At 44.2% G+C, this 26,964-nt stretch overlaps 1 protein-coding gene across 17 annotated transcripts in view; it reads right to left on the bottom strand.

Moving 5' to 3' along the window:
- Positions 1 to 26,964, bottom strand: part of LDB3 (LIM domain binding 3) — a 303,819-nt gene that overhangs the window by 175,904 nt on the left and 100,951 nt on the right. For all 17 annotated transcript variants that reach the window (XM_073685870.1, XM_073685873.1, XM_073685876.1 and 14 more), the window contains exon 3: positions 2,137 to 2,288. In XM_073685870.1, the coding sequence (XP_073541971.1) occupies positions 2,137 to 2,288 (152 nt within the window). The remainder of the gene's footprint in view (positions 1 to 2,136; positions 2,289 to 26,964) is intronic.

Genomic DNA, 26,964 nt, shown 5'->3' with positions numbered 1-26,964 from the left:
CACACACTGCTAGAAGCCCAAATATTTTTTCAGAGCTAGATGCAGAAAAAAATTATTTTTAATTTGCAACCTGATGGAGGTCAGTATAGATGGACTAATAGAACAAGTCCCACACGCTGCTAGAAGCCCAAATATTTTTTCAGAGATAAATGAAGAAAAAAATTATTTTTAATTTGCAACCTGATGGAGGTCAGTATAGATGGACTAATAGACCAAGTCCCACACACTGCTAGAAGCCCAAATATTTTTTCAGAGCTAGATGCAGAAAAAAATTATTTTTAATTTGCAACCTGATGGAGGTCAGTATAGATGGACTAATAGAACAAGTCCCACACGCTGCTAGAAGCCCAAATATTTTTTCAGAGATAAATGAAGAAAAAAATTATTTTTAATTTGCAACCTGATGGAGGTCAGTATAGATGGACTAATAGACCAAGTCCCACACACCGCTAGAAGCCCAAATATTTTTTCAGAGCTAGATGCAGAAAAAAATTATATTCAATTTGCAACCTGCTGGAGGTCAGTATAGAAGGACTAATAGAACAAGTCCCACACACTGCTAGAAGCCCAAATATTTTTTCAGAGCTAAATGAAGAAAAAAATTATTTTTAATTTGCAACCTGATGGAGGTCAGTATAGATGGACTAATAGACCAAGTCCCACACACTGCTAGAAGCCCAAATATTTTTTCAGAGCTAGATGCAGAAAAAAATTATATTCAGTTTGCAACCTGATGGAGGTCAGTATAGATGGACTAATAGAATGATGCTATGCCCAAAAGATTTTACTTCACTAGGTGCAGTAAAAAAATTGGTATTCTATACACAGGTGGTATATCTTGCAACACAGATAGGCTACTCCACTGACTAACACACTCTGCAATAGGCCAAAAAGGATTAGCTTTGCTAGATTCAGCCAAATGCTGTGAAAAAAACTTGCACAGCACTGGCACAGACCTGCCTGGCAAAAACTGATAGGAACTGATGTAACCTAGTCCTGAAAAGGACTCCAATTACAATTAGTCTTTACTCCCACAATCTATCTATTTAAGAGCACAGACCTGCCTGATAAAAGTCGTAGGAAATGCTGTAACCTAGTCCTTAAAAGGACTGCAATCACAACTATTCCCTACTCCCAAGCTATCTGTATATTTGTGCGAAAATTGGCTTGAAATTAACAAGGTATAGCGCACACAGCAACAGCGGTGCCGTCTAACACGCAGCTGCAGCAGTGAGAAAATGGTGGCGACGGGGAAAATGGCTTGGTCTTATAGGGCAAGGACATGTGACATACACTGCCAATCACACATGCCCTTGCTTGTGTGAAAAAAAGCACTTCGCTCCGTGTGTGCGCTGCTGATAGGCTGACAGATTGCACCTCCCCACTGCAAATGCGGGAAAGAGAAAAAAAAATGGAGATCTTCATTGTTCCTGCAGAGATCCATCCCCTGCCCCTCCCCCCACCCCGCTGTACACTCAAACTGCGTATTAACATTAATTTTCATCATTACTGAGAAAAAATCCAGTTATGATTTTGGTGCACGAACAGTTATCGAACATAACCTCGAACAGCCGAATTTTTCTCAAATTGTTCGTGTTCGCCGACCGGCTCGAACACCGCCCAAAACAGCTCGAATTTGAGATTGGCGAACAGTTCGAGTAGAACAACGCTCATCTCTAATCACCATATCATGTGTAATCTAACATTACCATATCATGGGTAATATAACATAACCATATCGTGTGTAATCTAACATTACCTTATCATGGGTAATATAACATCACCATATCATGTGTAATATCACATCACCATATCATGTGTAATATCACATCACCAAATCGTGTGTAATATAACATCACCATATCGTGTGTAATATAACATCACCATATCATGTGTAATATAACATCACCATATCATGTGTAATCTAACATCACCATATCATGTGTAATATCACATCACCATATCGTGTGTAATCTAACATCACCATATCGTGTGTAATCTAACATCACCATATCGTGTGTAATATAACATCACCATATCGTGTGTAATATAACATCACCATATCATGGGTAATATAACATCACCATACCATGTGTAATATTGCGTGGAATTTTAGTTATATGAAAACAGACTTACTTTTGTAGGGTGAGGCTCAGATTGTAGCTTGCAGACTTAATTTTATTCTGGGCCTCTAAATGTGTCATGCCATCTGTGCTTACTCCATCAATAGCCACCACCAGGTCCCCCTGGTTCACATTGGACTGTGCTGCTTTACTACCTGGAGTTACCTGGTGAAAAAAATAGAAAGAATCAAGTTGTATTAAATTAAATATTTGGTCTACATTTATTAAAGGGCTGGAGATTATATACAATACTGATAATATCAGCAGAAAGGTGGCTTCTATAAAACATATTTCTTAATAAGGCAACAGCTCCTACAGAAATGCCCTTATTAATATACTTATGAAAATAAAACTACTTACAAGGAATTTCAGCAATTTCTATTAACCTCTCAACCTGATATCTAAAGATGGCTGTTTATTTTCATTCTTAAAGTGTTCTTCATCTTACATAATGATGAACTTTAGAACTCAAAGTAATGAAAGGACAAAGAGGCTGTGTCATCATTGTTTTTACATCTTTTTTTGGTCAAATTCTAATACTGATTTTAATTTTTATTTTTTCATCATTTAATTTGCTCTTTTTTTATTTCATTTTACTTGGTTTCGTCTGTTTTTTTTGGCATTATGAGAGTGGTTTGGTTATCCAGATGTTTTAGCCTAAAGCCTCATTCAAGTGTCTGTTTTTTTCACATATTTGCAAAAGCGGACTGATTTTAATAAGTATTTTGCAGCAGATTCCATCAGTGTTTGGTCAGGGTGGCCATTTTTAGCATCAGTGTTAAAAAGGACAGTACACAGACTTCTTCACATGGATAGTATCTGTGGGCTGTCAATGATTTACACAGGCCCATAGACTTGCATGGGTAAAAGTGTAAGGCAGATTTTTATTTCACCCCCTGATGAATCTTGATGCGAAACGCAAGTCGGGTGCGTTTTCTTTGATAGGTAAAGTGTAATCCATGGCACTGTGCATTACTATTATTATGTGAACGTTTATGTGATATCACTCTCTCCCTGTTTATCCGTATGTACCTTAACCCCTTAAGGACCGAGCTACTTTGTAGGTTAATGACCGGGCCAATTTTTTCAATTCTGACCACTGTCACTTTATGAGGTAATTACTCTGGAACACCTCAACGGATCCCCCTGATTCTGAGATTGTTTTTTCGTGACATATTGTACTTCATGACTGTGGTAAAATTTCTTTGAGAACTCTTGCGTTTATTTGTGAAAAAAACAGAAACTTGGCGAAAATTTTGAAAATTTTGCAATTTTCAAAATTTGAATTGTTATGCCCTGAAATCAGAGAGATATGTCACACAAAATAGTTAATAAATAACATTTCCCACATGTCTACTTTACATCAGCACAATTTTGGAACCAAAATTTTTTTTTTGTTAGGGAGCTATAAGGGTTAAAAGTTGACCAGCGATTTCTCATTTTTCCAACAAAATATACAAAACCATTTTTTAAGGGACCACATCACATTTGAAGTGACTTTAAGGTGTCTATATGACAGAAAATACCCCAAAGTGACACCACTCTAAAAACTGCACCCCTCAAGGAACTCAAAACCACATACAAAAAGTTTATTAACCCTTCAGGTGCTTCACAGGAACTGAAGCAATGAGGAAGAAAAAAATTAACATTTAACTTTTTTTCACAAAATATTAAATTTAGACCAAATTTTTTTTATTTTCACAAGGGTAACAGATAAAAATGGACCCCAAAACGTATTGTGCAATTTATCCTGAACACGCATATACTAAATATGTGGCAGAAAACTACTGTTTGGGCACACGGCAGGGATTGGAAGGGATGGAGTGCCATTTGACTTTTTGAATTCAAAATTTACTGGAATAATCAGCGAACCCCATGTTGCAATTGGAGAGCCCCTGATGTGCCTAAACAGTGGAAACCCCCACAAGTGACCCCATTTTAGAAACTAGACCCCTCAATGAACTTATCTAGATGTGTGATGAGCACTTTGAACCCCCAGGTGCTTCACAGAAGTTTATAACATAAAGATGTGAAAAAAAAATCACAAAAATTTTCTTTTAGCCCCCAATTTTTTATTTTCACAAGGGTAATGGGAGAAAATGGACCCCAAAAGTTGTTGTGCAATTTCTCCTGAGCACGCCGATACCCTATATGTGGGTGAAAACCACTATTTGGGCGCACGGCAGGGTTCGGAAGGGAAGGAGTGCCATTTGACTTTTTGAATTCAAAATTTGCTGAAATAAGCAGCGAATGCCATGTCGCAATTAGAGAGCCCCTGATGTGCCTAAACAGTGGAAACCCACCACAAGTGACCACATTTTGGAAACTAGACCCCTCAATGAACTTATCTAGATGTGTGATGAGCACTTTGAACCCCCAGGTGCTTCACAGAAGTTTATAACATAAAGACGTGAAAAAAAAAAATCTCAAAAATGTTCTTTTAGCCCCCAATTTTTTATTTTCACAAGAGTAATGGGAGAAAATGGACCCCAAAAGTTGTTGTGCGATTTCTCCTGAGCACGCCGATACCCTATATGTTGGTGAAAACCACTATTTGGGCACACGGCAGGGTTCGGGAGGGAAGGAGCGCCATTTCACTTTTTGAATTCAAAATTTGCTGGAATAATTAGCGGAAGCCATGTTACGTTTGGGGAGCCCCTGATGTGCCTAAACAGCAGAAACCCCCAACAAGTGACCACATTTTGGAAACTAGATCCCTCAATGAACTTATCTAGATGTATGGTGAGCACTTTGAACCCCCAGGTGCTTCACAGAAGTTTATAACGTAGAGCCGTGAAAATAAAAAAAATCACAAAAATTTTCTTTTACCCCCAAAGTTTTTATTTTCACAAGGGTAACAGGAGTAAATTGACCTCTCATTTTGTTGTGCAATTTCTCCTGAGTACGCCAATACCCTACATGTAATTGGCAATTACTTTTGAGGCACAGTGCAAAGGTCAGAAAGGAAGGAGCACCATATTATAGTACAGATTTTACTGTTATGGTTTGAGGGTGACTTGACCCACTAGGAGATCCCCTGAGGTGCCAGAACAGCAGATTCCCCCATAAATGACCCCATTTTACTAGGGGTGCAGTGATCATACTGACACTACGGGTGTGTCACAGAATTTTATTCCATTGGGCAATGAGGAAAAAATAATTACATTTTTACAGCAAAAATTTTGTTTTAGCCCAAGATTTTACATTTTCACACTGAGATAATGGATAAAAATAGCACCAAAATTTGTCACATAATTTCTGCTGAATGTGGCAACACTTTATATGTGGTTGTACAGTACAGCTTGGCCACACGGCGAGACTCGGGAGGGGCGGAGCGCTATTTGCCTCCTGGAGCGCAGATTTTTCTAGAATAGTTCGCAGACTCCATATGCAGAGCCCCTAAATGCTAGAAGACCCAAATCCTCCCTCAAGTGACCTCATTTTGGAAATAATACCCTTGCCAAACATGTGGACACTAAATGTGGTTTAGACACACTGTGGTGCTCAGAATGGCGGGGGGATTTGGATTTGGGAGCGCAGAATTTGCTGAATTTCTTTTGGGGGGCGAGGAACCATTTAGCTTTTCCAGAGCCTTTGTACTACCCATAACGTGGAAGCCCCCTATATTTCCATTAACTCATGACAGACCTGAGCGGGAATTTTTATGTGAAGCTTTTATTGGGAACATTTTACATAACATTTTAAATCACATTTATTCGGCGCTCTACGCTGAGCACTTACTTTGGGGTCTCCATCTAAATCTCCGAATGACGTGATTCAGATGAAACCCCTGAGGGATCTATTCACTATAATGAGATGAGGCAGCAGAGTTACTCTGGACTCTGGCCTCTGTTCAGCGTTATCCTTCTTTTCAGATGTGCACAAAACTGTGGCTGACCGCGCTTTTATCTACGCTGAAAAAGATGGACACCGACGATACATAGGTCAGACAGCGTCCACAGTGCCTCCATCTGTCTCATTACAGGGAATATTCCGCCGGGGGTTTCCGTCTGAATCACTTATTTCAGAGATTTACACGGAAACCCCGGTGTAAGCACTCAGCGCAGAGCGCAGGATAAATGTGCGCCGAGCCTTACTGCGATCTTTGGGAGGCAGAATAAACAAATCTGAAGCAGGTGAAGAATTGGTTTTATTTATCTTTTACGCCGTTCCTCGTACAGTAGAAAAGTGATTAGGCGACTTTATTCTTCGGGTCAGTGCGATTACAGCGATGCCAGATTCATATAGTGTTTTTATGATTGACAGCTGTCACACCCTAAAAGACGCTTTTTTTTTTGCAAAAACCAATGTTTGCAACGCCATATTTAGAGAGCTATAATTTTTCCATATTTCGGCCGACAGTCATGTGACAGCTTGTTTTTTGCGGGACAAGATGACGTTTTCAGCGGTACCATTTTTATTTTCATCCGTCTTTTTGATCGCATTTTATTTAACTTTTTTCCAGGGGTATGATCAAAACTCAGTTTCTCGTGTTTTTTTTACGCTGTTCACTGAAAGGGTTAACTATACTGCGTGCAGAATTATTAGGCAAATGCGTATTTTGATCACTTTGATACTTTTTATACATATTGTCCTACTCCAAATGGCATAGGCTTGAGAGTCAACTACCAATTAAGTAAATCTGGTGATGTGCATCTCTGTAATGAGGAGGGGTGTTGACTAATGACATCAACACCCTATATAAGGTGTGCTTAATTATTAGGCAACTTCCTTTCCTTTGGCAAAATGGGTCAGAAGAGAGATTTGACGGGCTCTGAAAAGTCCAAAATTGTGAGATGTCTTGCAGAGGGATGCAGCAGTCTTGAAATTTCCAAACTTTTAAAGCGTGATCACCGAATAATCAAGCGTTTCATGGTAAATACTCAATAGGGTCGCAAGAAGGGTGTTGGCCAAAAAAGGCGCAAAATAACTGCCCATGAATTAAGGAAAATCAAGCGTGAAGCTGCCAAGATGCCATTCACCACCAGTTTTGCCATATTTCAGAGCTGCAACGTTACTGAAGTATCAAAAAGCACAAGGTGTGCGATACTCAAGGACATGGCCAAGGTAAGGAAGGCTGAAAAACGACCACCTTTGAACAAGAAACATAAGATAAAATGTCAAGAATGGGCCAAGAAATATCTTAAGACTGATTTTTCAAAGGTTTTATGGACTGATGAAATGAGAGTGACTCTTGATGGGCCAGATGGATGGGCCAGAGGCTGGATCAGTAAAGGGCAGAGAGCTCCACTCCGACTCAGACACCAGCAAGGTGGAGGTGGGGTACTGGTATGGGCTGGTATCATCAAAGATGAACTTGTGGGACCTTTTCGGGTTGAGGATGGAGTGAAGCTCAACTCCCAGACCTACTGCCAGTTTCTGGAAGACAACTTCTTCAAGCAGTGGTACAAGAAGAAGTCGGTATCGTTCAAGAAAAACATGATTTTCAGGCAGGACAATGCTCCATCTCATGCATCCAACTACTTCACAGCGTGGCTGGCCAGTAAAGGTCTAAAAAAAGAAAAAATAATGACATGGCCCCCTTGTTCACCTGATCTGAACCCCATAGAGAACCTGTGGTCCATCATAAAATGTGAGATCTACAGGGAGGGAAAACAGTACACATCTCGAAACAGTGTCTGGGAGGCTGTGGTGGCTGCTGCACGCAATGTTGATCGAAAACAGATCAAGCAACTGACAGAATCTATGGATGGAAGGCTGTTGAGTGTCATCATAAAGAAAGGTGGCTATATTCATCACTAATTTTTTTTGTTTTTGTTTTTGCATGTCAGAAATGTTTATTTCTAAATTTTGTGCACTGATATTGGTTTACCTGGTGAAAATAAACAAGTAAGATGGGATTATATTTGGTTTTTATTAAGTTGCCTAATAATTCTGCACAGTAATAGTTACCTGCACAAACAGATATCCTCCTAAGATAGCCAAATCTAAAAAACCCCACTCCAACTTCCAAAAATATTAAGCTTGGATATTTATGAGTTTTTTGGGTTGACTGAGAACATAGTTGTTGATCAATAATAAAAATAATCCTCTAAAATACAAGTTGCCTAATAATTCTGTACACAGTGTAGTGTGACACGTTTATAGATCGGGTCGTTCTGGACGCGGCGATACCAAATATGTGTACTTTTTCGTTTATTTTTAATTTTTTTACCTAAAAATCTGTATTTATTAGTGGAATATATATATATTTTTTTTTTACATTTTTTTTTAGATTTTTGCAATTTTTTTTTATTTTTCTTTAAACTTTTTTACTTAGTCCCACTATGGGACTTTAACTTTTTTCACAGATATAATGTATTGCAATGCACTAGCTATGCATTGGTCTCAGGAGCTTTCCGTAGTTTGGTGACCTGGGGGTCGTCATGACAACCCCTGGTAACCAAGGAAACGGTCGGGCCCCGGCGATGACGTCACGGGGGCGCCGACCTGAAGGCAGAGGGAGCTCCCAGCTCTCTGCCTGTCTCCTGAATGCTGCGATCGCGCTCGATCACAGTATTCAGGGGGTTAACAGCCAGGGGAGGCGCTGACACCGTTCCTGGCTGTTTAGTGCCGCAGCTCAGCCACTGGCAGCGCTGAGCTCCGGCACTGATGGAGCAGCAGACGCTGAAATTTCAGCGTCTCCTGCTCCATCATGCTGTGATCGGTCAGTCAGATTGACTGACTGATCGCAGCGATCTGGGTGCAAGGACCGACGGCATGGGTTCCGGGTGCACCCCTTCTCGTGCCGCTCAGCTGTCACAGATGGCTGTCGGCAGTGAACTGGCACAGCGTGTTTACACGCTGTTCCAGTTCAAAGCTATGATGAGCACTGCACGGCAAGGAGCAGTAACTAACACCCGCTCATGCCGTGAGGTGTCCGTCATTGAGCGTTAAGGGGTTAAAGAGCCTTACTTATATATCACTGGCTACTTTGGCTTGTAATTTTTGAGCATCCATCCTCAATATTGTGATTGAACACAATATAACTCTGTATTGATTTGTAGTATTCACACAAGGGAGTAATGTTATTATCACTTAACATGCCTTTAGTATTTTATATGTCTGACTTTTGTATGTCTATCTTTATGCTTTTAATTATTTTGTTATCCCGCACAGAATATATTTTAATGATTTTTAGTCTTGCACATTATTATATAAGTATTCTTGAATTTCTTGGTGCGTTTTAGTCCCTCATATATAGCTCCTTATTCTCATGTAGGTTTTTCATATCTCTATGTACATTGTCTATTGACAGTGAGCTGCTTATCAGATGAGGGGGCAGAGTCGAACAAATTGACAGGAGGCAGCTGGTCCCAGCAATGATAATGTCCTAGTGATAAAACCTTCATTTTAAGTAAGCAACAGCACACAACCTAATAAGTGACACATCGTTGAATTTAGTGTTTTATTCCCTACCTCATGCTGTCCTCAGATTACATAGCAAAAATCTGCTGATAGATTCCTTTTAATGACCTGTTTAGACATGCCAGCCACACTTTTACTGTTTTTGCACAGAACGATTGTTAATATGATAGTTCTGTGCCAATAGAATATTGACGGCAACACAACAGCAGTTTACAAGAATTTGCTGCTGATAATGATCATTTTTAAACCTACACTAAAATAATCACACCTGATGAAAGATTGCTGTTTAGACATTGCTTTTCGTGCAAGGGCCCATTTAGACATACACATAATGGGTGAACTGATTTCCTGATACCTCTACATGGGCCTTAAAATGGATAGCAATGTAGATTGCTTTGCGCTACATAGCACCTGTCCCTATATCAACAAAATCATTATTTTTGGTAGAATTAGCGATATAATTCCGTTTTATGATATACAAAGCATGGTCTCTAAACACTTGGTGCGGCGAAACAATGTAACATGTTATTGAGTGAATTAGAAATCAGGCCTTTCCTCCCGACACGTACATTTCAGGATGTTGCAATAATTTTAATTTTCGCTTCTAAACTTTTTTCTGATTTTTATTGGTTCTTTTGAAAGGGTGATGATTATCTTCTTAACCGAAATGAATCTGAATAGAGCACATACAGTGAAGAGTTCGCCAGCAATCCATCTCCTACGAGCCACCTTAAATTGCAATTAGTGAATAAACAAAAGACAGCCATGCAGCATGGAGGGAGAGAGATGATGAGCGTCTCGAATGTAGCCGCGCACAACATGTTTGATTGGCCGCTTAGTGTTCCCAGGACAATGGGGTATTTATATCTCCTGTTTCTCACAGATCTCAGAAGACCATTACTGCATAATGCAAAGGCCGTGTTGCTTCACTTTCACTAAAATGCAGGACGGCTACAGTATTTGTAGACTCACAATGATCTTCAGGTTAATTACTAACTATTTTCTATAAGCACACTGCTGGCATACTGCAGCATTTATCAGTCTGGCAGGCAGCATTCATGTGGGTGAACTCTATGTGGAAATACCGCTATTTAGCAGCTCAGCTCAGCAGCTACATTGTTTTTTATATCTTTATTTTCAATAAGGGGAAAAAGGGAGGATTTGAACTTTTATTTATTTTTATTTATTTTTTCATATTTTAAAACTTTTTTTTTTACTTTTCACTGTTATTGTTAGCCCCCTCGAAGTCACTCGAAGCAGCGATCGTCCGATCGCTTGAGCTATATACAGTGATGTCACACCATCGCTGCATGTAGCAGAAATCACAGTCTCCTTTGAAGCTCGGCCAGAGACAGGGTTTCAAAGGAGTAACGGCACGGGGGCATCAGTTGACCTCTGGCTGTCATGACAACTCATCGGCGACCTGCAATCACGTCATGGGCTCGACAATGGGTGGAGAGAATGATGTGCACGCATGCCGGCACATGTTAAATGCCGCTGTTAGTGATTGACAGTGACATTTAACAGGTTAACAATGGTGGGCAGAGCACAGCTCTACCGGTAATTGTTAGCGGCATACACCTGCTCCCGACTTGCACCGTACATGTTTGGAGGATGTCGTGAAGCGGTCAATATCCCAGAATTGTATCTATAATACGTCTAATATGTTGAGATTTTACATTCAAGGTAATTTTCATGCACTGCGGACCCCAGAAAAGATCCTATGGTTAAGTATCCCCCAGAACATTTTAATATCCTTTTGAAAGATTTATTCCTCCATTACACTAGCGGCCACAACTTAAAGTTGGCCACAGCAAAAATGTAATTGCTTGCCAGCTATAGATGCCATTAAAATGGCTTGGCTGACGGTCTCAGTTTCATAGTCCTAAAAGTCTCCAAACAGACCCCAGACCACAGATACCCTACGTAGGGTTTCAGCAAGAGATGCCAGTGCACTGTGCCTCACAAATCTGATATTGATGTATTATTCTACATCCAGGGTCTATGTGCAAGTCTTTGTGTCAGTCTATCACTGAGGGGGCTGCAGGGTCACCACTGTACACAATACACCACCACAGGGGACAAGAGTACCGGTAGTTAGAAGGTTAGAAATGCACTTTACTCTTGTTCCATGGATAAAACATACTTTGCAGCTGCAAAATGTATACAAATAAAAATATATTGAGTTCTGCATAGACTTTTCCAAAAAATAATAAAATAGCTTTGAAATAAAACTAAAAAATTGTTTTCAGTCACAAATGTTATTTTCTTTCCTAATTTGTTAGCTTTTGGAAATGATGTTACAACAGTCAAAACATTGCTAAGGTTTAGATTACAATGCTGACTATTAACAATTGCTTCTCTGCTGTGTGATATCACTGCATCGACAGGAACCTGATTAATGTGCTTGGTGTTATAGAACGGCTTCTGTGTGACACAGATACCTGGACTAGTTAAAAGCACTGGAGCTGGGCTGCTGACGGGAAGAATTAGATGCTGGTAATGTGATAAAAAATTGAGATATTGTTGGAGCTTCCTTAAAGGAAATAGATTTTTTTTAGACTATGTAAAAAATGTAGTTCTATTATAGTTATTCGTTACACTTTACATTTTTTAGATTAATGGGAAATTTGAACAACTGCATATACAGTAAGGAACATGACTTCATTTGTGTTTGATATTTTTCATATTGAAAAGTTTTTAAAGAGGTTCTCCACTATAATTATATTCATAAACTATCCCTAGGATATCATCAATATCAGAATGGTGGGGGTCCAACACTTAGCACCCCACCCAATCAACTGTTACCATATGCTGGATGTAAGCAGTGTATGGAGTGGAACACTACAGCTCTATACACTGTTTAGTGGCTGCTCACGGTACTGCAGATTAGCTCCTATTCATGCACAGTATCAGGGAGCAGCCAATAAACAGTGTCATTGAGCCATGGTGTTCTGCTCTGTACTCTGGCTTCGGTGCACCCTTGGTGTGGTTAAGAGCGCACCGTTCCTTCCCACCACCTTTGGTTGATTGACAGTGCTCGCTTTGGAGCGCTGCCTAAATTGAATCCTCAGCTCTGCACACACTGACACTGCAGGGGCTGAGAACACACAGTGTTAGTGCCTGCGGGTGCATTCTCACCTTTCTAGTATATAAAGCAGCCAGTCAATGCACACAGGATCACACTTTATGGTAATAGGAGAGAGCGGTGAGAGCACGCCCTGACACTGTGTGTGCCGGAACTCTCTATGTTCCTGCATTGTCAGTATGTGTGTTCTCATCCCTCTTGTCAGTATTGACAGCCCATTACTGTGGGATCCTCTGACATGAGTGGGGGATGAGAACGCACCTGCACACACTCACACTATGTGTGTGCTTTTGGCCCCTGCAGTGTCGGTGTGTGCGGGGCTGAGGATTTGATTCAGGCAGAACTTCAAAGCCAGTGCTGTCAATAAACCTAAGGGGCGGTGTCAGATTTTTCTCCTGGTTCCTTACCAGCCAGAATATGGTGACACTTGAGTCTCCCATTGGTCCAAGTTCATATAAAAACTAAAAACGATGTTTTATAGTCTTTTCATTAGCCAAATATAACATGCTGAATGGATGAGTACTGAGCAGTGATACAGGCCTGAGGCCCACTGGCCTGAACCTCATAGAGTGAATGAGCTGGAGGTTTGTGCAGATAGGTGTGTCTGAATTATAGGGAGCCTCTCCTCAGATGCAAGCTGCCCGGATCAGACACTGGCTGCACCATTGACAATTGTGTTTTACTTTGACGCGCTTTCAGAGTAAGCATAGTTTGAAAAGCAGGGAACTATCTGTGTTGCCTAACTAGTCGGAGGCAGGTCCTGGCCAGCTTTTCCCCACCTTGAAGCCTTTGACTGACAGGTTTTTCCCTATATGTACACATATTCCCAGACCAGCTTTTCAAAGTATTTTTGCTCTGAAACACTATAGTATTACAGAGTAAAACATACCTGTCTGCAATCACACAGCCAGCATCCGATTTATGCTGTCCATTTCTCGGACCGCATGAACATGATGACAGGTGCATAGAGGCGCAATCACATTACTTTCCAGTAAAAGTAACCACTGCTGTTCATTTATTATATTTATTTATTATATTCAGTGCCTCTAGCCATAGACGTTAATGTAACAATTTCATTCTCAAAGAAAGTGAGTAGTCTGGCAACAGCCACCATTATGAGGGACTAAATTTGGCATCAACTGATAGCCCTGCCTACTAGCCGGAGACTACTATCTCCAATCCCATTTACCACATATACCAATTTTAAACATATATATGGAATATACATGCAATGTATGTGGCTCTTACAGAATTGCACTTGCTTATATTGGGGCTACACGGCCACATATGTTGCAAAACAGAAGTTCTCAGACAAAAACTTTACTGCAACTTGTCTATGAGTTTGCTGTAAAAGCAGACAAACAGCTAAATCGCAGGGAGATTGCATGCTAGTCACAATAGCATGCAATTTCCATTTCTATGGAAAGTGAACAGCATGCAACTTGCGTCCAGTGACAGAATATCCAACACAACTGGAAACATTTGAGGTAGGTCACAGGTTGCAATATGAGACCATAGGAAACCATTAGATGCAATGTTGCAATGTGACATTATGATCTCATTGTCAGACGACACTTGTCGCCATATAGCCTTAGCCTTAGATATTTTTGATCAATGGTCCCTTTTTAAATCCACCAAACTAAAAGCCTGCTAAATATTCAGAGTAATCAACCTTTATCATAAATGTTAATGTCACCGGCAAGTGCAGCACTATCCTCTCCTCTTGTATGTACCGTATGTTTATTTTTACTGTCACGTGCGGACAAATTGCCCTCTAGTATTCATGTAGTAGCATAGATCCACTACACTTATCAGCGTCTATATAAAACAGGCATGACTCTATCATTTTTGACTTCTTGCCAGAAAAAGACGTTCTGCTCACTGCTGGTTTTCTCAGGTCAGATCATATTCCACATTCTCTAAAAAGGTCACACACAATAACGAGAACTTGAGGATCTCCCAAAGGACACTAGTGAGATATCTCATTATCAGCGACGCTCTTCATCTCTGATATTTACTTTCTATGCAGCTAACAAGCATTATTTTAGAATACAAAATAACCAGAAGCCAAGAAATGATCTTCTTAAACTGATCTTGCATTTACTTTTGTCAACCTGTACCATAACTACTTTATTATTACCTCTTTATGTCAACTGAATTACTTAAAGGGAATCTGGCACCAGGTTTTTGCTAAGAAATCTGAGAGCAGTCTGATGTTGGGACAGAGACACTGATTCCAGCATTGTGCCACTTTCTGGGCTGTTTGTTGTAGTTTTGTTAAAAACACTATTTGTCAGGAATTCTGTTGCCTTCTACAGTTTGACCACTAGTGGCCGCTATTGTTCACTTTAATAATTGTGCTGCAGTTACACTCCTTACCACTGAAGGCTGCTGTTGTGTTCTACAATTGCCCTTTCCGAGATGGCAGATTCTGAATCTATGGAATCCATCTTGTTTCCTGTTTGGGCCTACTTAAAGCGGCATGGCTCCCTCACTCATTGCTTGAGTATTGTGTCTAGCTGTTAGCTTAGCTTCAGTCTCCAGCTCCTGGACATTCTTATCCAGTCTGTTCTAATTTATCTATGGATTGTTTCCTACAACTAGTTGCTATCTTCAAGAACTTCTACTACCGCTGCTCTTCCTGCTTGTGCTCTTTCGGCCACTGGTTTCCAGCAGTACTATGCCAGTATCATAACACTATTTTCTTCACTGCAGATCTAGCAGTTCTCTGAATGCAGAGCTCTGTATAACCCAGTCCCCACCACTGATTGGCTTCCTGTGTACACTGTGCAATGGTAGAAAGCTGCTAATCAGTGGTGGGGGCGGGGTTGCACAGAGCAGGTTGACTACATGGCACAAGACAACTAGTCCTCTAGTGATTTTATTGAAACTACAACAAGCAGCCCAGTAAGTGATACATCACTGAAATCAGGGTCTCTGTCTCTACATTTTCCTATTCTCAGATTATGTGGCAAAAACCTGGTTTCAAATTCCCTTTGAAGGGGTAGTCACATCTTAAAAAAATATGGCATATTTACATATATTTACGTATACCATATTAAGGGTCCCCTTACCTATAAGAAAAACATGGATCTCATGTGCCTTATTTGCCAATTGTCAGCAGCCAACCATTGACCCATCACTATTAAAGGGTTTCTTTGATAATAGAAAAATACTAAATGTCTAAAGTAAATGTCAGTATAAATACATTCCTAAATACATTTAAATAGCAAATCACAATTGTTTTATTTAGGGAAGTGATCGCTAAAAAATTAAAATGGCTGCCAGCTTGTTTCATGGAGAGAAATCTGTACTAGAATGTTAGGACAGGTTTAAGTGAGCATGTGCAGTAGGAAGTTCCACCCTTCTTGATATGTATAAGGATGTGCTCCACTAATGCTACTGGAGATATCAGAGATCTTGACATAAGAAAATGCTACTTATACTACTGTCCACACTGGCTTTCTGATCTAATACTGAAGATACCAGAAGTGCTAAGGTAAGAAGAGGTTGCTCACACTACTGTCCACTTTGTCTTTCGGATCTAATACTGGAGATACCAGAGGCGCTGAGGTAAGAAGAGACTGCTGACACTGCTGTCCAACCTGTCTATCTGATCTAATACTAAAGATACCAGGGGTGCTGAGGTAAGAAGAGGCTCCTCACACTGCTGTCCACCCTGTCTATCTGATCTAATACTGGAGACACCAGGGGTGCTGATGTAAGAAGAGGCTTCTCACACTGCTGTCCTCCCTTTATATCTGATCTAATACTGGAGATGCCAGGGATGCTGATGTAAGAAGAGGTTGCTCACACTGCTGTCTGCCCTGTCTATCTGATCTAATACTGGAGATACCAGGGATGCTGATGTAAGAAGAGGCTGCTCACACTGCTGTCTACCCTGTATATCTGATCTAATACTGGAAATACCAGGGATGCTGATGTAAGAAGAGGCTGCTCACACTATTGTCCACCCTGTCTATCTGATCTAATACTGGAGACACCAGGGGTGCTGATGTAAGAAGAGGCTTCTCACACTGCTGTCCTCCCTCTATATCTGATCTAATACTGGAGATGCCAGGGATGCTGATGTAAGAAGAGGTTGCTCACACTGCTGTCCACCCTTTATATCTGATTTAATACTGGAGATACCAGGGATGCTGATGTAAGAAGAGGCTGCTCATGCTGCTGTCTGCCCTGTCTATCTGATCTAATACTGGAGATACTAGGGGTGCTGATGTAAGAAGAGGCTGCTCACACTGCTGTCTACCCTGTGTATCTGATCTAATACTGGAAATACCAGGGATGCCGATGTAAGAAGAGGCTGCTCACACTATTGTCCATCCTGTCTATCTGATCTAATACTAGAGATTCCAGGAGTGCTGAGGTAAGAAGAGGACACTCACACCGCAGTCCATTCTGTCTATCCTGAATAACAATATAAGTATCTCCAGGTCACAGTAAAGGAGCTTCCTACTGCCCATGCTCACAAGCACCTGTCCTAACATTCCAAGTCAGGTTTCTGTCAGTATAACAAGGTGACAACCATTTTAATTCTATTTGAATCACCTCTCTAGACAAAACGATTGTGATACGCTAATTAAATGTATTTAGTAATCTATATATAATGAAATTTCCTTCAATTATTTTTTTTTTCTATTCCCAGAGAACCCCTTTAATCATTTACGGCATATCTTGTAGATTTGCCAAAAATACCAAAAATAGTTAAAGTAGTAGTAACCGTTTAAGGTAATGTTACCTTTCAGCTCTATTCTTCAAAAAACAGAGTTATTGATTCAGTTTCTCAATAGTCTGAGTTAGCATATTGAAGGAATGTATAAGATCCTCTTAGATAATTACAATTGTATTGGTCAGAATGGACTAGATACTAAAGATCTCAATGTATAATCTTGAATGTTTAAATGTCAGGAAAAATCCATTCACTCAAAAAAAAGACACTTTGTCTACACATAAAACCTCACAAGCTTTTCTGCACTTAGGAATGTTCTCCTGACCTTCAGAACAGCTATGCTAAAAACAGAGCAAGACTGTCATCACATTCAAGTGAGACTTCACATTGCAGACCCTGCTGTGCAGGAATCCCAGGAGGAGCTGTGCATTAAAGCTATAGCCACAGGTTCATCTTCTAGATCAGGGATAGGCAAATCATTAGCACAAGGGGCCACATGAGAAACCGTGACTTTATGGGGGCCAAACCTATAGGCTGGACTTAATTCTGCTCAATATTGATATTATTATATTAATATTATTATTAATATTGTTATTAAAATGCTACAGCGACATTTGTTTCAGTCAGGCGTAGGAGTAGTTATAGCCCGTATCTCAGGATTGCACAAGTGCTGTCGAGCCTGGGATTAGCGTGTATTCCGAGACTTGTGGTGCTGTAGGCAGGCTAATGGGTGTGTATGCTCTTTAGTAGCCAAACAGGTCTAATCAGTTTACTGCTGTGGCTAATGGGGTACTACCACACACTACTGAAACTCCCAGCATACCGTTAGGAATTGCCAGATATCATGCTTGGATGGCTCCCTGGACTGTGGTGCTATTTATTACCTGTTGTGTTAACTCTGATCTTAATCCAGCTGGTGACCCTGACTACTTCTGCCTCTGTGATTCCACCTGATCTTGACCTTAGCATGTCTGACCACATTTTGATTGATATCATCCTTACATCAAACCCTGGCTAGTCCCTTGATTATGCTTTGGCCATCTAATTCTGTGCTTAATTATATCCCTTTTGTTACTGACCCGGCTAGTCTGATTTTTTTCCTGCCCCTGGCTCTCTCCTCCAGGCCAGTAGCTACTCCGTGGACTCAACCTAGGGTATTCCACTGTAAGTCTAGATTCCTATGTAGCTGTTAAAGGGTGAATGCTGTGGTTTTGTCTGGGAATTACTAGTCGGCGTGACTAGCACCAAGTTTGTCCGATTAGCCTTTTTTGAGTTGGACCTGCATCTTGGAATACTGTTAACAGGAAATTAGGCAACATGCCCCATAATTATGTATAGAGAATAGAATACAAAAAAATCTATCTTAAAATTAAAACAGATTACAAACAAGATAAATAACAAGAGAACAACAGGGGGGATATTACACAACAATTATGTTAAAATATTATATACATCGAATGGTGGAGGTATAGTATTATATAATATTCAGATATCCATTCATTAGTAAATATATAAAATGCATAATTATAATGACCAAGCAATGTTATAACATAATATCACATGAAATAAATATAAGGTGCATAGTGCTGTTCCTGGTAGCTTTAGTAAGTGGTGACAAACACATATATAGTCAAATAGTGCTATAGCAAATATAACCAATGTTAGTCATATAAGCAGATGGGTACATAGTAAAGATATATATATATATATATATATACATATTATGTGCATACAGACCTCACGCCAAGAGCTGGTTCCCGACGCACATTTCCCCCAATAATGTAGAATGTATTGGGGGAGGTGGTTGCCCAAATCGATGGGAACAGTGCTCCAGTGAAACATGAAAAGCCGGCAATTCATCAGCGGCGTACACCGGTACCCGACAATTTAGAACAGAAAGAATAGAGCTTCACACATAGATGTTACGGGTCCGGGAAGTGGAACCTCTGAGCTGCAATACAAGGGGGAAGTCCTTGTAAGGAAGCGGGTGACTCCCAGGGAGGGCAAGCAGGTAGTCACAGCAAGTGACGGGGACAGTCTCTGGGTAAGCGGGCAGGTGGTCACGGCAGGTGACGGGGGACAGTCTCTGGGAAGACAGGCAGGTGGTCACGGCAAGTGATGGGGGCAGTCTCTGGGTAGATAGGCAGGAGGTCACGGCAAGTGACCGGGGCAGTCTCTGGGTAGATAGGCAGGTGGTCACGGCAAGTGACCGGGGCAGTCTCTGGGTAGATAGGCAGGTGGTCACGGCAAGTGACCGGGGCAGTCTCTGAGTAGACAGACGAGGCGGGTACCTGACAGGTAGCTGGCGGGTGCTCCCAGGTGAGCGGGCAGACTGAGACAGCAGGAAACAGTCAGGTAACTGGTGGACGCTCCCAGGTGAGCAGTCTGACAGACGAGGCAGGAGACAGGCAGGTGACTGGTGGGCGCTCCCAGGTGAGCAGTCAGCAGACAAGGCAGGTAACAGGCAAGTAACTGGTGTACGCTCCCAGGTGAGCGGTCGGACAGACGAGGCAGGTAACAGGCAGGTAACTAAAGGACGCTCCCAGGTGAGCGGACTGGCAGACAAGGCAGGTAAGTAGAAGATGCTCCCAGGTGAGCGGTCTGACGGACTAAGCAAGTAACAGGCTGGCATGCAGGACGGGAAGTCAGGCTAGCAGCGGAACCTGAGGGCTGAAGCACAGGTGAGACACAGTGCAAACAACATAGCTCGGGCACCTCCATTTTGGAGGAGGTGCCTTATAAATGGGAGGTCCTCCGGCAATTGGCCGGGGACTCCTTAGGACGGCGCGCGCGGTCCCTTTAAGAGCGGGGGGAGCGCGCGCGCGCGTGCCCTAAGCACACTGCCGGGGAAGGAGCGCGTGCTGGAAGCAGCGGGGAGAGAAGCGCTGGAGGACGCCGTGCCAGGAGTGGGGAGGTGAGAGGGACGGCGTCTCTGCCTAGCACGGGGCAGAGACGCCGATGCTACAGTACCCCCCCCTTTAGGCCCCCTCTTTTTTTGGCCAGAAAGAAATTTTTCAAGGAGAAGCGGGGCGTTGATGTTCTCCCTGGGCTCCCAAGTTCTCTCCTCAGGACCAAACCCCCTCCAATCTACCAGAAAAAAGGTCTTTCCTCTTACCCTCTTGGAGGCCAGAATACTCTCTACCTCAAAGACGTCATCAGCGGAAACCGGAGCAGGAGGGGCACCTGGATTATTGGAAAAAGAGTTAAAGACAACGGGTTTGAGGAGAGACACATGGAAGGAGTTAGGAATCCGTAAGGTGGCCGGGAGTTTTAGTTTGTAGGCCACCAGATTTATTTGCCTGAGGATTTCGAATGGGCCGATGAAGCGAGGACCTAACTTGTAGGAGGGTATCTTGAGCCGTACATGTTTGGAGGAGAGCCAAACCTTGTCTCCCGGATGGAATTGAGGCGGATCCAGACGTCTCTTATCAGCATATCTCTTCATCCGCTCGGAGGACAGAAGAAGTGCGGATCTAGTACTCTCCCAAATGGTAGAAAACTCGCTGACAAGAGACTGCGCGGCAGGGTTGTCCACAGAGGCGGAGACGGGAAACGGAATCCGGGGGTGCTGGCCAAAGACAACAAAGAACGGGGATTTGGAAGAGGACTCGCTCTCGTGGTTATTGTAAGAGAACTCGGCCCAAGGGAGGAGGTCCACCCAATCAGAATGGTGGGCATTAACAAAGTGCCGGAGATAGCTGGTAAGGATCTGATTGATCCGCTCCACTTGACCATTGGACTGAGGGTGGTAAGCGGAGGAGAAGTCCAGGGTGACGTCCAGCAGTTTACATGTGGCTCTCCAGAAGCGCGAGGTGAACTGAACTCCTTGATCCGACACGATGTGGAGGGGTAGGCCATGAAGACGGAAGATATGGCGGATAAAGTCCTTAGCCAGCTCAGGTGCAGATGGAAGACCAGGCAGGGGAATGAAGTGGGCCATTTTAGAAAAGCGGTCAGCGACCACCCAAATGACAGTACACCCGGCAGAGACAGGAAGATCGATAATGAAGTCCATAGCGATGTGTTGCCACGGGGCAACAGGTATGGGAAGCGGCAGGAGATGACCAGCTGGTAAGTGTCTGGGAACCTTGTTGCGGCCACAAGATAAACATGCAGAGACGAAGTCTACCACATCCTTACGCAGGGTAGGCCACCAGTAATGCCGGGAAATGAGTAGGAAGGTCTATTTTTGGCCGGCATGGCCAGCAAGTTTAGAAGAATGACCCCAGTGAAGAACCTTCTCACGGTCAGGAGGCGCCACGAACGTCTTGCCGGGTGGAAGACGAGTCAAATCCAGGGGGGCCACATTCATCACCTTGGAGGGGTCGATAATGTGCATAGGCTCCTCCTCTTGGTCGGAGGACAGGAAGGATCGGGACAAGGCATCAGCTTTGACATTCTTGTCCGCCGGGCGGAAATGAAGGATGAAATCGAAGCGGGCAAAAACAAAGACCACCGGGCCTGACGTGGATTAAGTCTCTGGGCATTTTGGAGATATGCCAGGTTTTTGTGATCCGTGTAGATGATCACCGGGTATAAAGCCCCTTCAAGCAGGTAACGCCACTCCTTCAGCGCCAATTTAACAGCTAACAGTTCTCGGTCTCCAATGGAGTAATTGCGCTCAGAGGAGGAGAAGATTTTAGAGAAGAAGCCGCAGGTTACCATTCTCCCGGAAGAAGACTTTTGGGTGAGCACCGCTCCGGCTCCAGAGGAGGAAGCATCAACCTCCAGGTAGAACTGTTTGTTGCAGTCCGGACGGTGCAGCACAGGGGCAGAGGAGAAGGCTTGCTTCAGGGAAAGGAAGGCCTCCTCAGCTTCGGGTGGCCATACCTTGGGATTTGCTCCCTTACGGGTGAGCGCAGATATGGGCGCAGTCCGAGACGAGAAGTGAGGAATGAAGAGACGATAGTAATTAGCGAAGCCCAGGAATCGCTGTATCACCTTCAAGCCCTCCGGCCGGGGCCACTTTAGGACAGCAGAGAGCTTCTCGGGATCCATTCGCAAACCCGTCTGGGAGATAACGTAGCCCAGGAATGGAAGAGAGGTCTGCTCAAAAAGGCACTTCTCGTATTTAGCATAGAGGTGGTTCTGCCTGAGCCTCAGCAGGACCTGACGAACATCCCTCCGGTGTGAGGGAAGATCCGGAGAGAAGACCAAGATGTCGTCCAGGTATACCACCACGCAGGAGTAAAGAAGGTCACGGAAGATGTCGTTGACCAGTTCTTGGAAGACGGCGGGAGCATTGCAGAGACCGAAGGGCATCACACGGTACTCATAGTGTCCGTCACGGGTATTAAATGCCGTTTTCCACTCGTCTCTCTGACGGATACGGACCAGGTTATATGCTCCACGTAGATCCAGCTTGGAAAAGATCCTGGCGCCTTTAAGGCGATCAAATAACTCGGAGATGAGCGGAAGGGGATATTTATTTTTAACCGTGATCTGATTGAGTCCTCTATAGTCAATACAGGGGCGTAGCGAGCCATCCTTTTTTTTGACAAAGAAGAATCCGGCTCCAGCCGGGGAAGTAGACTTCCGGATGAATCCCCTGGCCAGATTCTCCTCTATGTACTCAGACATGGCCCGGGTTTCGGCCGCAGACAACGGATAAATACGCCCACGGGGTGGAGTGGCGCCAGGAACCAGGTCAATCGGGCAATCATATGGCCTATGAGGTGGCAATGTCTCTGCTTCCTTCTTACCAAAGACGTCAGCATAGGTCCAGTAAGGAGCCGGAAGACCGGGTAAATTAGCTGGGGTAGGTGGAGGACGAACCGGACGAACCGGAACCAGGCAGGTCTTATGGCAGTCCGGCCCCCACCGGAGTACTTCACCGGAATGCCAGTTCAACACGGGTTCGTGTGTTTGGAGCCAAGGTAGACCTAGCAATAGGGAGTGGGAGAGTCCGGGCAACACATAGAAGGAGATTACCTCAGAGTGCAGCATTCCCACCTGCAGGGTTATGGGTTCCATGGCGAGCAGGATGGTCACCGGAAGGAGTCTTCCATCCACTGAGGCGACCGACAAGGGTTCAGCCAGAGACTTGGTGGGAATACGGTATTTTTCAACCAGGGACTGGGAGATGAGGTTTCCAGCGGATCCAGAATCCAGGTGGGCGAGTTCAAAGTGACGGGTCTCTCCCCAGGAGATAGATACAGACAAAGTCAGGGTTGGAGAGGATTTATTTTTGTCTAGGGTGACCTCTCCAAGCGGTCCTAGACACTGGAGTTTCCCGGCCTCTCCGGGCAGGAACGAATCAAGTGCTCCTTACTGCCACAATAGAAGCAGCTCCCCTCGGCTCGGCGAGACTCTTGGCGAGATTTGACCATCTTGGTCTGGTCGACCTGCATGGGCTCGGGTGAGTGTGCCCGGGGAGTGACAGAAGAGGAGACAGGTTTCTGGAAAGTAGGAGCTAGGCGGGGAAACCTTCTCTCACGGGTGGTCTCTTTGGTGCGTTCTTGAAACCGGATGTCAATCCGGGTAGCCAACGACACCAGGTCATCCAGGGTGGTAGGAATATCCCGACCGGCGAGCTCATCTTTAATCCGACCGGAAAGGCCCTCCCAGAAGACGGACACCAGGACCTCATTATCCCAGGCAAGCTCAGAAGCGAGGGTGCGGAACCGTATGGCATATTGGCCCACGGTGAGACTCCCTTGACGGAGACGTAGCAAAGAGGAGGCAGATGAGGTCTTTCGTCCCGGTTCATCGAAGACTCTCCAGAAAGCAATGAGGAAAGACGACAGGTCGGACACCAGGGGATCCCCTCTCTCCCACAGGGGGTTAAGCCATGCCAGTGCCTCCCCAGTGAGATGGGACATGATGAATGCCACTTTGGCCCGGTCGGAGATAAACTGGTGAGTCAAGAGTTCAAAGTGCAGGGTGCACTGGTTTATGAAGCCCCGAGCTTGAGCGGGGTCGCCTCCGAAGCGAGGAGGTGCAGACAGCCGGGGTCCGGGACAGGATGCCATGGTATTGGTGGGCAACGGTGCTGCCGGGGTGCGAGTCGTGACACTAGCGGTGGTTGCTGGTGGAGCAGACAGTGTGTCCAGGCGGGAGTTGACATTCCGCAGGTGGTTCAGGATGGACTCCTGCTGGGATCTCTGACGGGAGAGTTCATGGTATAGGTCAGAGAGCGAGGGAGCTTGGGTGCCACCGGGTTCCATGGCCCAAGCTAACTGTTACGGGTCCGGGAAGTGGAACCTCTGAGCTGCAATACAAGGGGGAAGTCCTTGTAAGGAAGCAGGTGACTCCCAGGGAGGGCAAGCAGGTAGTCACAGCAAGTGACGGGGACAGTCTCTGGGTAAGCGGGCAGGTGGTCACGGCAGGTGACGGGGGACAGTCTCTGGGAAGACAGGCAGGTGGTCACGGCAAGTGATGGGGGCAGTCTCTGGGTAGATAGGCAGGAGGTCACGGCAAGTGACCGGGGCAGTCTCTGGGTAGATAGGCAGGTGGTCACGGCAAGTGACCGGGGCAGTCTCTGGGTAGATAGGCAGGTGGTCACGGCAAGTGACCGGGGCAGTCTCTGGGTAGACAGGCGAGGCGGGTACCTGACAGGTAGCTGGCGGGCGCTCCCAGGTGAGCGGGCAGACTGAGACAGCAGGAAACAGTCAGGTAACTGGTGGACGCTCCCAGGTGAGCAGTCTGACAGACGAGGCAGGAGACAGGCAGGTGACTGGTGGGCGCTCCCAGGTGAGCAGTCAGCAGACAAGGCAGGTAACAGGCAAGTAACTGGTGTACGCTCCCAGTGAGCGGTCTGACAGATGAGGCAGGTAACAGGCAGGTAACTAAAGGACGCTCCCAGGTGAGCGGACTGGCAGACAAGGCAGGTAAGTAGAAGATGCTCCCAGGTGAGCGGTCTGACGGACTAAGCAAGTAACAGGCTGGCATGCAGGACGGGAAGTCAGGCTAGCAGCGGAACCTGAGGGCTGAAGCACAGGTGAGACACAGTGCAAACAACATAGCTCGGGCACCTCCATTTTGGAGGAGGTGCCTTATAAATGGGAGGTCCTCCGGCAATTGGCCGGGGACTCCTTAGGACGTTGCGCGCGGTCCCTTTAAGAGCGGGGGAGCGCGCACGCGCGTGCTCTAAGCACACTGCCGGGGAAGGAGCGCGTGCCGGAAGCAGCGGGGAGAGAAGCGCTGGAGGACGCCGCGCCAGGAGTGGGGAGGTGAGAGGGACGGCGTCTCTGCATAGCACGGGGCAGAGACGCCGATGCTACAATAGATTAGATAGATAGAAACATGTCAGTCACATATATAATAAGTACAGGGACAGTGTTGCTTACTGTACTTGTCATTTAGTGTAAAGGATTTATTTAAAAAAATAATAGTGTTTTCGTGCACCGTCTCTTTAAAAAAGCCGGCCGGCAATTCAGCAGCGGTACCCGACAATTTAGAACAGAAAGAATAGAGCATCACACATAGATTAGATAGATAGACACATGTCAGTCACATATATAAGAAGTACAGTGACAGTGTTGCTTACTGTACTTGTCATTTAGTGTTAAAATAAAGGATTTATTAAAAAAAAAATTGGCGTGGGGTTCCCCGTAAATTTAGTCTCTAGCGGAGGTTAAGCAGACGGCTGGGGCAGATGTTTGAAGCCTGGGAAGGGGGTAATACCCACGGAGCTTCCCAGGCTACTAATATCAGCCCCAAGCTGAATACCTAGCCTTTACTAGCTATTAAAATGGGGACCCCCCCAAAAAAATGACGTGGGGTCCCCCCTATTTTAATAGCTAGCAAAGGCAAGGCAGACAGCTGGGGGCTGATATTAATAGCCCAGGAAGGGTGCCATGATTATTGGCCCCCTCCCAGGCTAGAAACACCAGCCGTCAGCCGCCCCAGAAATGGCGCATCCATAGAGCTTCCCTATATTGTTGTGTCCGGCCAGGTACAAATAGGCAGCTGGTGGTTGGGGGCAGCCCGTTCCTGCCTGCTGTACCTGACTGGACACATTGGTGTTTTTGCAACAGCTATTTCAGTTTGATATATGTAATAACTGTTGGACACAGTAATGTTTCTGCCTTGAAATGAGGTTTATTGTACTAACAGAAAATGTGCAATCTGCATTCAAACAAAATTTGACAGGTGCATAAGTATGGGCACCTCACCAGAAAAGTGACATTAATATTTAGTAGATCCTCCTTTTGCAAAAATAACAGCCTCTAGTCGCTTCCTGTAGCTTTTAATGAGTTCCTGGATCCTGGATGAAGGTATTTTTGACCATTCCTCTTTACAAAACAATTCCAGTTCAGTTAAGTTTGATGGTCGCCGAGCATGGACAGCCCTCTTCAAATGATCCCACAGATGTTCAATGATATTCAGGTCTGAGGACTGGGATGGCCATTCCAGAACATTGTAATTGCTCCTCTGCATGAATGCCTGAGTAGATTTGGAGCGGTGTTTTGGATCATTGTCTTGCTGAAAGATCCATTCCCTGCATAACTTCAACTTTATCACTGATTCTTGAACATTATTGTCAAGAATCTGCTGATACTGAGTGGAATCCATGCGTCCCTCAACTTTAACAAGATTCCCGGAGCCGGCATTGGCCACACAGCCCCAAAGCATGATGGAACCTCCACCAAATTTTACTGTGGGTAGCAAGTGTTTTTCTTGGAATGCTGTGTTTTTTTGCCGCCATGCATAACGCCTTTTTGTATGACCAAACAACTCAATCTTGGTTTCAT

The sequence above is a fragment of the Phyllobates terribilis genome, unplaced genomic scaffold (genome assembly GCF_046119375.1).
Source record: "Phyllobates terribilis strain yellow unplaced genomic scaffold, ASM4611937v1 Scaffold_5__5_contigs__length_657084704, whole genome shotgun sequence".
Classification (NCBI taxonomy): Eukaryota; Metazoa; Chordata; class Amphibia; order Anura; family Dendrobatidae; genus Phyllobates; species Phyllobates terribilis.
The sequence above is the reverse complement of the archived record's forward strand: the minus strand, read 5'-3'. Positions and strand labels throughout refer to the sequence as shown.